The sequence below is a fragment of the Taurulus bubalis genome (genome assembly GCF_910589615.1).
Source record: "Taurulus bubalis genome assembly, chromosome: 3".
Classification (NCBI taxonomy): Eukaryota; Metazoa; Chordata; class Actinopteri; order Perciformes; family Cottidae; genus Taurulus; species Taurulus bubalis.
Window position 1 is genome coordinate 25,433,373 of NC_136591.1, and position 18,200 is coordinate 25,451,572.

General features: G+C 41.4%; 1 protein-coding gene across 1 annotated transcript; it reads right to left on the minus strand.

Moving 5' to 3' along the window:
* Window positions 1-112: 112 nt before the first annotated feature.
* ncoa7b (nuclear receptor coactivator 7b) lies at window positions 113-13,208 on the minus strand (the record flags this gene model as incomplete). The annotated part of the gene is made up of 16 exons (XM_079216132.1): window positions 113-1,834; window positions 1,972-2,045; window positions 2,137-2,232; window positions 2,636-2,788; window positions 2,928-3,053; window positions 3,288-3,435; window positions 3,542-3,713; window positions 3,972-4,556; window positions 4,941-5,095; window positions 5,547-5,731; window positions 5,881-6,006; window positions 6,730-6,831; window positions 6,928-7,035; window positions 7,131-7,201; window positions 8,932-9,089; window positions 13,171-13,208. The coding sequence occupies 16 exons, from the start codon at window positions 13,206-13,208 to the stop codon at window positions 1,699-1,701; spliced, it is 2,433 nt and encodes an 810-aa protein (XP_079072258.1). The 3' UTR covers window positions 113-1,698.
* Window positions 13,209-18,200: the final 4,992 nt, after the last annotated feature.

Here is an 18,200-nt window from a genome sequence, read left to right on the forward strand (position 1 = left end):
ACATGAATATTTCCCAGACATTAAATCACACTGAAGGGCAAATAATACAACTAAATGAACATGTGGAGATACAAATTTGACCAACACAACCCATTATCATATATGTATGTATTTAACATTTATTTAGGTTTCAATGTGTTTGCTATAACAACACAATAAATAGATCCTTAGTGATATCACAGCAGTTTTGGATTCACAAGAAATAATACTCGGGGAGCATTCACAGTTACAACACAAGACAACAAAGCTCATTTTCACATGAAGCGATAACGGATATTAGTGAATAGTATGACAGGTTTCATAACAGTGGTGTCACACATGCAGTCTTGCAGTATCACATATGCATGCACTACAAGCCTGTATCAGATACACAAGATATAAATGAACATTTATTTTCCGTGTTAGTAGATCTGAATTTTTAGTTAGTGGCATTCCAGTGTGTAAAAACAAACCGTCCCTTTTACACCCATGTTAAATGAAAGCAGAGGCATGTGTCTGGACAGGAAGCTTCCCTCCTGTAGTGGTGATCAAAGAACATTCAGTAACAATTTGACATTGAAGCAATGCTCGATTACATTGGGGCCACAACGCAGCATTGCCTAATCCTGTAGTGCAAAGTGATGTCACGTTAAACCTCTACTGGCTCTCTGAACAACAACGACCGCAGATGAAAATATCAATAGTGCTTATTGGATTCAATCACAAACAGAAACATTTAACACAACATTTCTATAAAAGTACAACCATTAAAAAAATGAAAGAAAAAGAAACTGAGCATTCTTTATAAAAAAAAACTGAATGAATAAAAAAGAATTCTAAAATATTTTATAAAATATAATGAGCTCACAACAACTGTATAATTCAATTACAATATATTTGGTCATTGCAAACCTGGCTTTACCACTTGTTTGAGATTATACGGGGGAAATAAAACACAAAATGTAGTTGTGAGGAAATGCAATGGAACGTTCTCATTCAGGCCATCTAATACTAAAAAAATAAAAGAACAAGACGGCCCTCAGAGGAAGTGTGGGACCTCCATTGTAAACAATTACAAGATTTCCCTCGCTGAAAGCTTATGTAATGGTGGAGGATCCCAAAAGAAAATCTCCCTGACAAACTCCACTTCCTTTAAGTTTGAAATGAATTGGATTGTAAAAATTAAATTAAAAAAGATTCCAAACTTCACTTTGTCTTCAGCACATAACCCTGTACACTCCCAAAGATACTAATTACATCATTATTTCTGCACAAATTAACCAAATGCATTATGGGATACCTTGTTCTTTCATACAAACTTAAAATATTTTTGGGACAACCTCAACAGTAACATCAACAGCCCTATTCTTCTTCTCTCTTTCCTCACAAGCTAATGGCAGTCGGCATGCTGGGAAAGCGGGAGGCATCGGCGGATGTCTAAGGCAGCTAATGAACTGAGATCAACATTTTCTCACACTTCTTCCACCTTTGAAGGAAGGAGGACCCGGACACAACCGGCCCAGCCTACCTGCAGGTCAAACCCACCAACAGAAGACCGCCCTGCTTCATGTCGACGTAACAACCGCACTCGCTTCTCTCACAGAACATTTAGTGTCAATGTGGGATAGCTGGCTTCACCTCCAAGCGGTGCGTAATAAACTTGGGGGCGGGGTGTTTGCAGCTGGGAGTGAATGTAGGAGTAGCTGGGAGCAGGTGAGGCTACTCAAAGGTCCACACCTCCACACTATGGATGTTGAAGTCTTGCTGGACAGAGAGAGGCTGGTTGTTGAAGGTAGCGCACTTGGTGGTGGTTCCTCGGTACAGCTCGGCGTCCAGCCACAGACCTAGCTGACCACTGCAGAGGAGGGGTAGAAAGTTAGAAAACAGGTGGACATTATCGAATGGCAAACCCCTTCTTCATTTTGTGGCAATGCACAATCTAAACAAACACATTAGCTAGTAATTTGCAGTGTAGCCGGTAAATCTACGTACCCGCCTCCTCCCATCTGAAGAGAATCAGTGTTGCCCTTCACAAAGTAAGAATTCTCCCCCGTCCAGCGGAACACCTACAAAATCGAGAGCAAACAATGTTTGATTGCCACTTGTGGAATAGGAACACGTACCCAAACTGAGATCCTCAACTAACTTCATACAAACCTTGATCTCAGGACAGAAGCTGAAGAGGAATGTCTCTCCTGTGCCGTAGCAGTGTTCGCTTACTCTGAAGGGATGAGTCGAGAAAGCCCCAAATATCTGGGACAAGAGTCAGATTCAGTTACAGGATGAAAAGACTTGGATCGAATTATAATGAAGAAGCTTGAACCGGTTCAACAAGGAGTTATAACCGGCATGTGAAGTTTCATGAATATATGAAATTAACCTGATGGCATACATGTTACTGCAGTGTAGAAGTCATCAAAGTCTAAAATGTTTCTTCTTCTGATTCATACACATATGACTGTAAAAACTTCAATCCTAAAATCCCAATGTGTTGTGTATCCTGCATTTGACGTGACAGATGTAGAACTACAGGCACCACATGTGTATCAACCCTGTGAAAAAAAACATCTCTTTATGATCAGTGGCCATTTCCTTGTGACTGCCATTCCCCTCCAGTATCATCAGCCAGTCACTTGCATACAGTACATTCATCTACCTGGTTATCCATGTCCTTGATGACCAGCAGCACGGGACTGTCCACGTCTGCCAGGCTCCTGTACAGGGTCTTCAGGCTGGTCCCATGCCTCACCGTGCTGTAGGCCAGTCTCCAAGGGTAAATCTGCACACGGGCTGGCAAGCGACTGGCAAGCTGGATGGCGAACACATCATTAGTATCACCGATCAGCATGTTTCAGTTTCTCCCTCAAAGTGTTCTCGTCAGTAACAAGAGGTTTTCATGTGGTTAGCAGCCAGAGGCAAGCAACTTTTTTAAATAAAAAAAAAATGACCTTCTCGATGTGCGTGTCCTGCAGCAGATCACTGGTCTCTCTGAGTATGGGCAGCGCATCCAAGGACAATTCTCCGTCACAGCTGCTGAAACTCTGCCTCCGCTTGGCCTCATCAATGGTAATGATCTTGGACCAAAACAAGTGTACGAGAAAGTCAACATTAAGAGAAATCGATGACACAAACAGTTAATCAATGAAGCTCATTTCAACACGTCAAAGGTTTCAAGCCAGGTTAAAAAAAACATTGCACTATTGTTTATGACCGTAATAGAAATGTCAGCGAATACACTGTTACAGTGTTTATTCTGAGATGTAAATAGAGGGGAGCGAGCGGGCCGCCTCCTTTTCTGCTGAGCTCACCTCCCAGCTACAAGATGCAGGGTCACTGAAGAAGTTGTCAATCATGTCCAGCTCATCTTTCTCCACCACAACAAAGCCCTGCTCTCGAGCCTCCTTCCCGTACACATCTGGGGACCACTGGACGAAAAACCCATACAGGTGGTCCACCCTGGAACACACACACACAAACACACACACTGCATTAGTCAAAAGCATATCGCTTACACACATTGTAATTCAAGAGAAGGCTTGAGTATCGTCCATCATCGTCTCACCTTTCTTGTGGCACAGCAAACCAGTACTCCGGCTGTTTGCCCCGGCCCCCAAATGAGTGGGCGGGACTACAGGTCCTCCCGGTTGCAAAGGACTTCCTCATTGGCTTTCCCACTTTGAAGCACAGGAACATAGGTGGGATTTTACTCTTCTCCTCTGATGAGAAAAGCATGTCTATAGAGAAAAGGAACATTTGAAAATAGAGAAAGAGAGTTTGATTAGTTAAATGCTACACTCCATAAATGTATTGTAGCTCCCTTCAGCCCTAAAAATGTTCATGTCGTACACATAGGGGCTTTATGAAATCCTCACTGAAGATCTGGGGACACTTTAGCAGAGTACATTTCAGATTTTTACCATGTAAAATGCCCAATAGCTACAATAATTGTGTCAATCAACCCATGGGTTTGATTTTCAGTTTCTAATTCCTACCTTCTATTGGAGCCTGCATCCTCTCCAGCAGCCATGACTTCACTTCTGCCTCATAGCTTTTCTTCCGTCTTTCCTCCTCACTGAGTTCAGCTCCCCCTGCTGGTCTGTCTGGGCTTTGCTTCTCCGGATTCGAGTCCAGACAAATCTCAGAAGCCTCCTTGAGACTCAATTTCCTGTTTTGGTCGACTGGTGCGCCGATCATTTTATCATGTGCACCATTTAGCAGCTTTTCGGTCCCTTTAGGTTTTATATCTTTGGTTTCCTCTTGGTTTGTAGGTTTATCACGCGAGTCGCCCGGTTTATCAGTCTCTGACGAGGATTGGATCGTTTCTCCGACCTCAACGGAGCGGTTCTGAGCTACACCCTCATCCTCTTCTTCATCAAGCTTCACTTTAGTTTGACTAAGAATCGTCTCGTCACCCCGGCCTGGTTCTGGTCCTCGCTCCAGTTGGTCCCTGCAGACGATGCTGGGTGTTTTGGTGGACGTCCCCTCTCCCTCTTCAGTGCTACCGTTGACAATTGGCTCCAAATCTGTGAATCCTTCGTCTGACGGAGACTTCTCTGTCTGGTCGCCCTCTGTGATCGCTGGTATAAAGAGAAGAAAACAGTTCTTTGTTGAACATCAAAACATTTTGCCATCATCAATCAAGCTGCAGATTTCCCTTTTGATTAATTCAATATTTGGTTTCTAAAAAATATTTACATCTGAGAAGCTGGGAACAGTGAAGTTTTGGCTTATTGAAGAATAATGCTAAAAAAAGAGAGAAGAAAATAGAGGAACAATTGGTTGCTCGAGAGTTGACAATATTTGGTCACTGAACTGATCTGAAAATTCACAAACTACTTTTATTCATAAAAAAAAGAACAGAGGAAAAACAAACAAAGTGATTTTCTTTTTTGCTAAGATTAAGAAGAGGAACTACTCTGACTCACAAAGCCAACTACAGTCGAGATAACACGTGCCGTTACCAGTTTCTGAGAGGGGGGAGTCGAGGTCATCCAACACGATTGGTCGCTTCGGATCCAGAGCTTCGTAGCGGCTGAAGGGGTTTAGATCTCGCTCTGATGGCAGTTGCTCCCACTCGCCGGGCCTGTACACAGGACATAAATCCTGGGGTAGGTCTCTGTGGGGCCACGGGGCATCACACAAACCGCACCGCAAACCAGGATGAAAATGAAAAGGAGGAAAAGAAAAAAAAGAAAAAGTCCAAACAGAAATGATAAATGACCAGAAAATGACACAAAACTAAAATAACACTTGTGATGTAAAACAGCAAATAAAACTATTGATGAAGAACAAAGACAAAATATAAAAATGGGAAAATTATAAAAAAAACAAAACTGAAGATTTTAAACTAGACAAGATCCAGTAGAAAACAAACATACTTCATAAAAAAATAGGAGATGTGTTGAAGAGTAAAATGTGAAAAGTCCTGTGAATTGAAACGGTTTTGTACATTTTCATTCTTGAGAAAAATAGAAACTGGAAGGAGGAACAAGAAAGGAGGAAGCAGAGCCGAGGAACCGCTACAAAAGAGGGAAACGAGGAAAGCGAGACGGTTTCGGAGCTCTTACGATGGCAGAGCATCTTTGAGCTTCATGCGCGACACGTCGTCGTACAGCGCCACAGAGACGACCTCCTCCATGGGGCAGATCAGGCCGTACTCTTCGCAGCCGTGCTCGATCACCAGGGGGTCAGACTTGTGGGGGTCAAACATGATGTTGTTGGGGGTCACGATCAGCACGCCTCCCACCACTCCCTGCAAGCGTGAAATAACACACGGAACACATGCAAGAGCGATAACCGCCGATTGGCAAGATTCTCCTTACATTTTATATATTTAACAAAACATTATCGGAGTAATTTAAGAAATTAAATGTTTCCCCATTCATTTTCCAGGCTTCTTACCATGCCATCAGTGAAATATTTGCAGCTCATCTTGATGAATTTAACCGTTGCCGGGCTCTCGTCCTCCGAGTTTGGGGAGAGCTCACGCCGGAGGGAGTTTGTTACCATGCAGTTTGACACGGCATCCTGAAGGAAGTCAAAAGGACAGATCAGAGACATAGATGTCATGCTTGCTTATCAGCCTTTTAGGCCACCAGATCATGTTATGTTTAGTACTGTCTTTTCAAAGTGCCCGAAAGCAGCCATTTCACACCAAGTAAAGTACAATCAGGCGGAGGAGTCTTAAAACTTGCAACAGTTGCAAAAAGAAGTCAGATTGTATAGAAGTCTATGAGAAAATGACCCAACTTCTCACTTGATTTTATTATCTCAGTAAACATTGTAAACATGAGTTTATGGTCTCAATTGCTAGTTTCAAGTCTTCTTGAATACAGCATGATGTTCATTTAGTACATTTTGGGCCCATTTAGAGTAAAAAAGACCATAAAGCGGAGTGTGCTTTAGGGCGGGCTTACTGTGACTGCCGTAATCCAAGATGGCGATGGCAAAAATGGCCAAACTCCATTCCATTCACAATAAGGGATGTCACAATGACTCTATCCACTTCTTATGTACAGTCTAAGAGTATAATCAATATAATTACACCAAATAAAAAGATCAAAAGTGGATTCATATGTTATTCATGATGTTTTGCCCTTTATGAAGACAGACAACACCAGAGACTGAGAGGGACTGTCCTTTCATGTGCCTTTTAACAACTTTCTGAGAAAAATGTCCCTAAATTGCTACTGTAAACTACTGCATAACGCCAGTTACTCTAAGCAACACAGTGAAGTGCTCTTTACTTACATGTAATGCTTTCTCCGATAGGCCATTTGAGAAGGAGGGACCAGAGGGACCCTGAGGCTTTAGGTCAGCTTCTGACTGGCTCACATCGGGGACGAACAGCTTCTGTAATAGTGATGATGGACAGCTCACGGTCAGACTTACAGAGGAAGTACTTAGGAATACTCGCGCAGTGGTCGGTGTCACTGCCGAGGTTCTCACCTGACCGGGGTAGACACTGCGAGAGAAGAGCTTGTTCAACTGGACCAGTTTGTTCGGAGTGACGTTGAACTTGAGTGCGATGCAGTTGAGGGAGTCATCAGGACCCACCTGTAACAAGAGAGGAACGCATTTTAAAAACTACAACCTTTCTGCTAATAAGTCAGTATGCTATTTAAATTCATTTTCGCTGTAGTTTCACTCACAATGAACTCCACTGTTCCCGGTGGTTTCTTCTTCTCCCTCTTTGCCGGATTGTTACTTTTACTGCCATCGTCTAGAAGGGAAACAGAAAATGAGAGAAGGATTTTGCAGAGTGAGGAAAAAAAGAGAATAATCTCATATGGGAAGAAAAAAACAACTATTCTTTTTTGGTCCAGCTCACACTTTCTAGGTTGCAAACAGATATACTTACGTTTCTAAATAAACCTTAAAATGCCATCTATTGGAGGCTGTAAAAGGAAATATATATATATATATATATATATATATATATATATATATATATATATATATATATATATATATTTCTAAATATCCTTTGCTTGATTGTCTTTTGAGTCAGTACCAGTGATGGTTTGTCCCCTATCATTATCCAGCCTTAAATCACTGCCCCACACATGCTGAAGCAGTTATCATAAACACACACACATACACACAATCTGACCCTTGTAGTAGACAAGGTCCACAGTCAACATTTTCTTCTTGCCAAGAACACAGAAGCTATTAGCGTACCACTCCCTGAATGCTAAATTACACTGCTGCCTCCTCCAAGGAGAGAGGGCATGACTAAGCGTTAGACGGCTAGACTCTAGCTGCTCTGTACTGGACCGAGCATTAGAGACGAGACTGCTGCTACCTCTATGAACACTGCTGCTTATTCATTGCATTTACACTGGGACTGGTAATATACTGGGAGGCATTGCAGGCTATGGACTTGCAGCTGAAAGCGCATATAATCTATGTTTGTTTGTCTGTTACACTGCAGGGAATCGTAATTGATTGGATGGGCTGCAGGTAACATGTTGTGGTCTTATTAGAACACATACTGCAGAGTTTACACAGCTGGCTGAGCCGCTGCACGCATGATTATAGTCAATTATTACAGTCAATATGAAGGAGTTGGGAATGATTTATGCGGCAAATAAACCCAGAAACACATGACAGCATGCTGTATAATTTAGCATTCACTGAAGGCAGATAAGATTAGGTTTATTGTTGTGAAAGTATGACGCTATAGATAGACAACTAGCTTACATATTGCTCATCACAAATAAGTTATTTTAGTCACCTGCCAATTAATTAAATAGCCTACGGATATAAAATAGTTGATATCAAATTATTATGATTGGTCTAGTTTAGCAATATTTTCCTCTGTTTGACAAAATTCTCAAAAACCTTTAAATAAATGACTTTCTTTCACATTTAGGGGTCACAATAATATCCTAAATGAAGGAATTCATTGCGGTTTAACACCAGCACCAACTCAAAAGACTCTTTGAGAATATGTCATCATCAACTGTAAAACTGTACAGAGTAAAAAGGTTACGCAACTTCCTGTTTAAAACTGCTGAGGTTGTTCCCAACATAGAGGACCCTTGTGTAGGCAAATAAAAGAGCAGGGAAATAAACATTGACAGTAACACCACCAGTTGACATGGGAATTTACAGAGGGCAATGCAAATAAAAAAACCTCTTTGCTAAGAAACAAAAGCCTGAATACCTCTGTAGCAGTTATAGATATTTGGTTTGACCTTCTGACTAGTTACTAAACCTGCTTCTAATGGAGCAATTACACCAAGTTTGATTGCAATTTCCATAATAGTAGATTATGACTAGAATATTTATGACTAAATAATAATGATCAGTGTTCTGTAGATGGGAGAGTCCTGATCATATCATACTCGGGTGGACAAGAGGTCTTTCTGCTCCACGGTGTCTCAACCACTGACAAAGAATGTGTGGCCCGATTCTCGAGGGGTCCATGTGTTTTATTGCAGGTCTTACCCGAGGCCGCATCGGGCTTTGCTGGTATTCTCTGCAGATCCGTCTTCTTGTTGGGGTCCTGGACATTTGGGATGTCTGGACAGGAAATGACTACCGGGCTCTGCTCAGTCACATTCTTTTCCGATTGGCTCTGCTTGAGCTGTCTCCGCCTCTTCAGCCTGGTGGGACGCCAGAGGAGAGATGGCCATATATGGGTTTTGCATCTCTTTGATGTCAAAAGAGATCAAAGAGATGCAAACCAACTGCAAAGAGACACAATGAGGCTAATAACAATTATAAAAAAAGGGGGCAAAACAACTATAGAAAGCCCAAAAAAAAACTACAAAAAGACAGCATGACTAGGACACAAAACAATGACAAAAAGAGGATAAAAATGTGGGAGGGCTGGTGGGGCTTTTTACATGTTTGTCATAATTTGCCCATGGCACAGTCATATAATTTAACCATTTTAATGATTTAGTTAATGGATTTCTCATAATTAAATAACAACTTGGGATTTTTCACCATGCTTGCTTGTTGGGAATTAAGACTCTGTCCAGGTGCTGCTATTGTACTCAAAGTTATTGAATTGAGCTTTAACTTTTCTCTCTCTTTGCTTTGCTGCGTCAGCTGTATTTTCCTCTCAGACTGTACCTTTGCCCCTATTAAAATCATTGATAGTTTAGGCAGTGATGTAATGGCATCTGCAGCCCTGCTGACGTTCATTACGGGGGAACTGCAGTGCAGATGAACCAGGGGTTAGTGGTGCACTTAAGGATAGTGCTCGACCGATGAGCCCCAAAGAAACCTTAAGTGTTAAAACGCGTTTGTTAAAAAAAAGATAAGACCAAATTGATTTATCATAATCTTTGACTGATAGGGGCCGTGCTGCTCTGGGCAATGGAAGAATAAAAGAAAAACGTAAGGAGAAGTGTTTTTAAGTGTTCCCGTGCCATAATGGAAAGGCACAAGGAGGTCGATAAGGCTGCGGACAGACACCGTTCAGGCCTCTCCCAGAGCCTCAGGTCGCCCACTTTAACCGAGCAGCACACATCTGGGAGTGATGAACTCAAGAATCTGCACGCACAGTCTCAACAGCACAGCCTGTTTTCAATTAGACCCAACAGTGCATCTCCCAAGTCTTCATCTGAAGAGTTTTCTCTTTCTCTGACCTTCAGTTTGTAAGCAGTGTATCCATTAACAACAGAATGACAGAGAAAGGGAAAAATTAGACAAACAAACACAAAACAATGCACACAACATAACTCCCATAATAATGGGAGCGAGAATATTTTGGTTTTGTAATATGAATGTTTCCAGGATTTGAGCCAATTAATGTTATTTTGGTTTCACCCGTCAACGTTCAAATGGCTGTAGTTTCGTATATATGAAGTTTTGATACAGTCTTATTATTGGACGCAATGTTGATGTTTGATGTTGATGTAACTTTATTGTTGTATGACAAACTAAAAACACATCTTTTCCAACTATACCTTGAATAAAGAAAGTAGCACTTTTGTAGCACTTACTTATAGCACTTGGTTGCATGCACTTATTGTAAGTCGCTTTGGATAAAAGCGTCAGCTAAATTAAATGTAATGTAAAAAAGAAGGACAAACATTGTTGACTATATGCATTTCATTTGAGTATGGACCCAAGGAAGAGTAGTTCCTGCCATGGCAACAACTAGTGTGAATACCAAAAAAACAATAGACAATAAACATAATAAGCATTATTTTGGGTTTTTTAAGGAAAATTCTGCTTTACTTTGACTATGTTTGCTACTATTTTTGATAGAAAAGAGATCACAGTCCTCCAGCCAACACTAGTAGGGTTTCTTTTAGGATAGTTCTGTAACGCAGGTCTCATTTCACTCACAACTTTCTTGCAGCAAAGAGGCATCGCAACGCTACTTCACGAGGGGACTCGTACCGTGCCACTGATGAGGGGATTAATCTAAAAATAAAGTTTAGAACGACGACCGCAAAGCATGACTGTGGTCTCATTAGACAAGAGAACCTTTTCCCACTACATTTAAAGTGTCCCATATGTAGATCCTGTAGAGTCGCCATGAGCTTCTCGGTGGCCTTAATCACTCGTTTGTGCACAGCCGGCTCGGAGCCAATTTACAGTGTTTCGTAGACCTGACCTGATTTACTCTATTTACAGTGCCTTTGAATCCTAAATCAAACTTGCTGCACATTTATTTGAGATCTAGTATGGCATATAGTCACATGACATTAAAAAGGTGGTATTTATTTTGTATACCTACATGATTGTAAATATTCATGCTCCCATTTATTGCACTCTGTTTATTGTTAAATGTGTATTGTTAAATGTTAAACGTTATGCACCTCCCGCCAAGACAAATTCCTTGGATGTGAAAACGTAGATGGCAATAAATGGTTCTGATTAAGATTTTAATATATTTGTGTCTTTTAAACGTTGGAGAGTACATATGTTTTATATTCTTCAGTGTCTAAAAAGGGCTTCACTTTTGTAAAACAATAAAAACATGAACAATGTTATGACAGGTGGGTGCTTGTTATTTGCATGCGTGTGCTAAACAATGACCTTTCCTTCCAGTGGTCAGGAAGCGAGGCAGCATTTGGAACAACGAGCAGAAGAGCTACATGTTGCAGCGGTCGCTGCGTTTACAGATAAGCTGCTGTTCCTTCCTGACATGTTCTCTTTATGTCTCTTCTGGCTATCGGTCCATTACAGTCGTGGAGGTCTGCATGAGCCTGCTCCCTCCTGCAGGAAAACACCAGCGACCACCGACTAAGTGCAACGCCTCAAAGACCTCATGCACACGGCTTGTCAAATGCTTAGAGAGCGACTGAGATCCAATGCAATTACAAAATAACTATTAGTGTAACATTTCCTACATAAGCCAATCAAATCAATAAAAAACAAGACAAATTGCAGGATTGTAGCAGGCTGTCAGCATCGCCTGAACAAGTAACCCAAGACATAATCAGAAAGAATAGAGGCCATTAGGCTACGCTGCATTACCTCACATCATTTATCACAAGCCTACACTCAACAACTTTGATATTGACAGCACGCTCACCAGACGACTTCTGCTTATCCATCAATCAACTTCAATTTTAGGTTGACTATGGCCTATTTTTGACTTATGAGTAACCGTATGTCAATTTTAGGCTTAAAGCAAGACAAACAAGCTATGTCTATATGTCTCTCATGCTATGATTTACTGTAGAACCGGCAGGAGGGATGGAATAAATCAAGCAGAATGAGAACTACATTCTTAAGTGTATTTTATGGATATTTAGACACATTCACGCTATATTACTGTACAGTAAGTACACACCCTTTACATTATTCACTCAGCTCTCTAAAAATAAACACCTGGCAGCAGGTATTAATTAGTGGACTGTACAGTTCTGTTCCGTCTCATCCGTGTAGACGTCACAACGAGCTGATCTTTGTTCAAAACCGGCCAATTTCTTGTCATTCTATAGCTGTGACAAGCCTATTCCCACTATCCGTGCTATCCGGTTCCACAATGCTGCCAAAATCCAATTTTACAGTCAACATCATCCCTGTGGGTCAAGAAACTCTGACGCATGACTCTGATTATATGAGGCTGTGTTGGCTGGGTGTAGCTCAGACACAGGTGACAATACAGGATTTGGAAAAAGGGGAGAATTATTAATTGATTAATTTACCTTTAAAGCAGATTGTCAAAGTACACAAAACGCTACAATGTCACTTCCAACCAGCAACGCTCTCAGAAGATTTTGACTTTACACTCAAGCATGATACCTGGAGTTAGAGGTGTGTGTTTGTGTGTGTATATATATATATATATAAATAACAAAGATTTGCTGTGCACTTTTGTAACCAAATATGGTCATTCTGCTTCTCCACATTCTTTCTCGTATGAAAAGGGTTTTTTTATATAGATTTTAGATATAGACTTTTAATCTAATCAAAAGGTCAAAGGTAATCCATCTGAGAGAGATGTGTGGTTCTTAAACAAAATGGATGGCATCTTAAAGAGATAAAAAAAAAAAGTCACGTATTAAGACTTATTTATTAGCTAATGGCAAATGCAATGTCCCACCTTGAAAATGTAAGCAATCTGTCACAAGCACAAGGAACATGCTGAATGTTTCTTAACAATACTTCTGCTGCGTAAAAAAATACTTCAGACTTAATGAAAATGACACAAAGCCAAAACAAACAAAAAAACAAACAAGACAAACAAACACGCACACGCAAAGAGACGCTTACCTGGCAAAGTATCCCGGCTTCCTGTCTCTCTTCTCCATCAGGCCAGGGTCCTAAATCTGCAGGCAGTCGAGCGCATCAATACAAACATCCACCCTTACACACACACACGCGCGCGCAGTGCGTCCAGGCCAGCGGACTCGGGGAAGATCACCTCTCACGCTTCTTCCTTGTCCTGTGGAGGAAATAAGCGAAGGGGGATTAGCAGGCCCGCCCTCCTCCTCCTCCTCATCATCATCATCACTCAACAACATGCAATTCCATGCAAAAAGACCAATAACTGATGGTGAAGGCTAAATCAGCCTAAAAGGGGAGGGCGATGAAAGCATCGTATAAAAAAAGCGTGTCAGGCTACTTAGCCGACAATGGCTGACCGACTGGATGAACATGACCAGCAGACACACAAACACACATCTGCTGCCAGTTAATGTTGCCACAGTAAGCTGCCGCGTATTCTTATCCAACCAAGCTACATTACAAGAGTGTCTATAATCAGTGGCATGTTTTTTTTTGGGAAATCCCGTTGACGTAAACATGCAGACCCCAGCTAGCTGCAACGGGATCAACACAAACAAAACAATCAATGCGACGCGCATGTCGCGCACACTTCTGGACAGAAGGCAGGCCACTCTAGTTCATCCACGTGTGGCCCTAAACAGGTTATATAACAGGTGAATGGTCCGTTAACCTCAGAGGAAAAACAGCTACATTTGAAGCAACGTTACTAGCTACAGTCTCCAGTGTGTGTAGCAACTTGCTCACTGCATCCCTCTGACTCGGACCCTCTTGTTGGGGTGCAGCAGCAACAAAGCACAGATAGCAGTGAAAGCTCACGTTAGCGCGTGTTGTTGGACTAAACCAACACGGACACCGAGAACAAGGTCCAGGACGCACACTGGTTTAACAGCAGTTGCTAACTAGCGAGCCACTTTGTTTACAAGACAATAGCAACCTGGGGGAGACGGTGCATGGCTGTTTTGTTCCAGTCCAGCCGTCACTCGTTGTCTTAAATCAAGGAATGACGTTATCTCCTTCCTGTTCGTGCAGTCTGGACCAGCGGCACTGACGCACAACGACGCATCCAAACGCTACATATGACAGAAAATAGGTGCTAACGTAGCCCACAGTCCCCTTACCTTGCGTGCATCCTCCGACGGCTAACGTTGTGTCAAAATAAAGCTCCCCTTCACGACGCCCTCTGGTGTCATGTGGACTGTAAAAACATGAGCTCACCATGAGCTCGTCTTTACCATGGACTGTATATAAAAGCTCATTAACGTGAGATAAAGCGAATTTTCCAGTCAAAGTTAGTTGAATATGTAATTATTGGTCGACAATAGACTGCCAGGTGTAGACAACTCATTAAAAATATGCAGTAATACATTGTAGGCTGAGAATTTTTTTTGATTATATAGCGCCGTTATCAGTCCCTGGTGGTCTAGTGGTTAGGATTCGGCGCTCTCACCGCCGCGGCCCGGGTTCGATTCCCGGTCAGGGAACTGCCTTTTACCTGCAAGCAAAGCAAAATCCATCCGCTCCTGCAGGAAGCGGAGTTCAACGGACCCAACAAACGATCTGTTAAATATTAACACGCTTGATCGATACGTGTGCACTCCGTTGCCAGACACAGATAGTTGTATGACGAGTGAATCAACCGAGTCAAGTCGGTTTAATTGATGTGCGGTCATCCATCCGACGCCATCCATCCTGACAGTGCAATAAATGACGGAAGGTAAGTTGGTTATTATTTAGTAGACATTCGCTGCTTCGTGACTTCTTGGACGGTCACCACTCAAAATATGAGATCTTGACCGACTTCTCATTTTACCGCTTGGTGGCGACAGTTCACAACAAATGAACAAGAAACAGGGGTCGCAATGCATTACATTATATTTAATTTAGCTGACGCCTTTATCCAAAGCGACTTACATTTTTACTCGATACACCGTAGACACACCAACGGAGAGCAATCAAGGGTGTAATAAGTGTCTTGCTCAAGGACACATCGACATAAACTATATTGTATATTAAAATAGCCTCCACCAGAAGAACCCTGTAACATACACCAAGTTAAAAAAGAACAAAGAGAACAACAACATTCAAAGTTGTTTTATGAGCAAAGAGTAATGAGAGAATAAGCATTTCATACTGAGAAGACTGAAGTGAAGGAGCAATAATTAAGTGTCTTGAACGTGTGTGTTGTATAATGTTTGCATATGTTTACATATAAATATATATATATATATATATATATATATATATATATATATATATATATATATATATATATATACATATACAGTATGATTAAGATATAAATATAATGTAGTGATAATTCACTCCTTTCATCAAAGCTTAGTTCAAGTGAACCTGTTAGAGATAGAGACAATGAGATAATGTGTGTTTGTGGAGCTTGGGTCCCAGAGAGCCCTCTGAGACAGAGACCCCCGCTGCTGGCCCTGTAATTGGACGAAGCCGGAGTTAACCAGTTCCTGGCTGGCTATGTATCTTTGCAGTTATTTTGACAGGCACTATCATTGTGAGAGAGAAGATAAGTTGTCTTAGGGATCGCCATGGCGCCGGTGTGTCCCTCCTCCGTCCTGCTCAGACTTCCATCGACCCCTCTCCACCCCCTCCTCTCCCTACCCTGCATGGAGCAAAGGATTGTGGGGGACTGTTTGGTTGGGACTAGGGTTTTTGTTGGCAGGGACCCCGGGGCTCTGGGTATCATCGCCCCCCTTATGGACCATCAAATTGTCATTTGACTAAGCGAATGGACAGACATGTCCACTTCCCAAATGTCGCCGTCTTTTAATTAATGTTTCCTCTTGCTCTTTGCTCCTTTTCCTTATTTCTAATATTCTTCATGTTGTGTATTGCAAGGTTGTTCTTCTCCTTCCAGGACGCACAGAAATGGCTACGAAAGCTCAAAGATTACAAAAAAAAAGGAAATCATGCTAAAGCAGACAGAGTAGCACAGTTTCACAGAATTTAAAGCATGACAAAAAGCCAAGGATGAGCTCTAGACTTTTTACTCTTTACTGTATAATGTTTTCAAGATGTGGCTCAGCAGGGCTATGAAAATAATAGTCTAAGTCCACATCAAACCAATAACATTCCAGGTCTCTGTCATATAAGATCTGGACAGTACTCATTTTAGTCACTGATATTAAAACTTTTTAGAAGGGCCCAAAAGAAAATATTAAGCACATTTTCAGGACATACATCTTCATGTTTGTGATTGTGCCACTGAGATGGCATATTGTGTTATTGTGTATTCCTAATAATGCCATATTCAGTACATATTTAGATATTATAACATCTAATTTGTGTCTGCTATTGCAATAGGAAACTTAAACAGTCCGAGTGGCAGCAACTAAAACTGTTTCTCGTTGCATCCAGTGCCTTGTTTAGCCATATCAGCACACGTAAAAAAATAAATATGTATATATATATCTTGCTTATATCTTTTAGAATGGTTGCGATCACAGCGGCCTGACCCGGCACAGGCCTTGGAGAGATTTGAAATCATTTTACTCAGACGTCATACACTTCTAGCTTAGACTACAGCCGCTGATAACCTCAAGTACACCGTGGCAGCAGGAAGCTGCAAAACCTAAACATTGAAAAAGGATATGTCACACAAATGATAATTGATAGGAATTATGGGAGCCGTAACTCACTTCTATGAACCAAACCTGTGAACACAAGTGCAGCTACAGTTTTTATCTGTGTCTTTATGGCGAGACTATTTCTGTGCAGTTAACCAATTAGGAGAAAAATCTCTGCAGAGAAAGAGAGAGCTGTTCCCCTCCAGGATTGAGAGCCCCACTTCAGAATCTGACACAGAAGTTACACAGCTCAGGGAATCAACGGACACAGCTGACCTTAGCCTCATGTATTCAGGGTGAAGAGTATAAGAAGTCCTGGGATACACAGCTGATGTGGCACATGATTAAAATGCGGAGTAACAAATAACAGAGTTGCTAACAGATGTTTCCTGGCGACCCATCTCTCTCTGCTAGAAGACATTCTCTTTTTTTTTAACAACACCATCTCATGCCAGTTTGTGAAATAGTCACAACATTTTAATCTATTGATTCATGGAGGCAACACTTATATTATATATATATAAGTGTTGTATATTTTTTTTTGTGTCGCTCATCACAACTTTCTAACTAATATATTCAATTGGAAGTATCTTTTGCGCTCCACATTTTCTTTCTTCTTTTTTTTCCTGATTACATAGTACAACAAAGGTTTGGTTTAAGTAACAAAATCACTTAGTAAGGTTGAGGAAAACCAACACAAACACATCATCTTACAACAATGCAATGAACCAGTAAAATGTAAAATACAAGCCAAACCACAATTGTTATTTTTTTTTTTTTTTTTTTTTTTAAACAAATGAGAAAAAACATGTAATCTAGTCCGCTTTAAAGTGATGGTAGGCAAATTATTTTTAGAGCCGGATTAGCTGTTTCCCCTCTGTTTCTAGTCTTTGTGCTAAACTAAACTAACTGACTGTTGATTATAGCTTCATATCTACCAGACGTGATTATGATACTCTCGTCTAACTCTTGGCAAGAAAGCGACTGAAACTAAACTGCAATTACTAAGAACTCAGATTAAAAAAAAACTTGAATATGACGCATCACAAGCTGCGACCGTTTAGATGTGATGGAGACACATTTATCACTCCCTTGGTGGTCTACGAGAGTCCAGAGTAAGTGAAAGACCACCTTCTAGGTTACCATGGGGTTAATGACCTCCCCGCCCCCCAAAAAACACACCCACACACACACACACTGGCTATTTGCATCAGTCATTTAACAAAGACAGAGAGGGGAATGAAAGTGATGGAGACACAGCATGAAACAGCTCCATACTGTATACCATCCAGTGCCACTACACCCACTGTCAATCTGCCAAGTCAGCTGAGGCACTGCAGCCATGACCTTTGACCCAGGAACTACACGGCGGGGGAAAGGTTATCAATGTCGGCGTTTTTAGTTCTTGAAGTTAAACGTCCA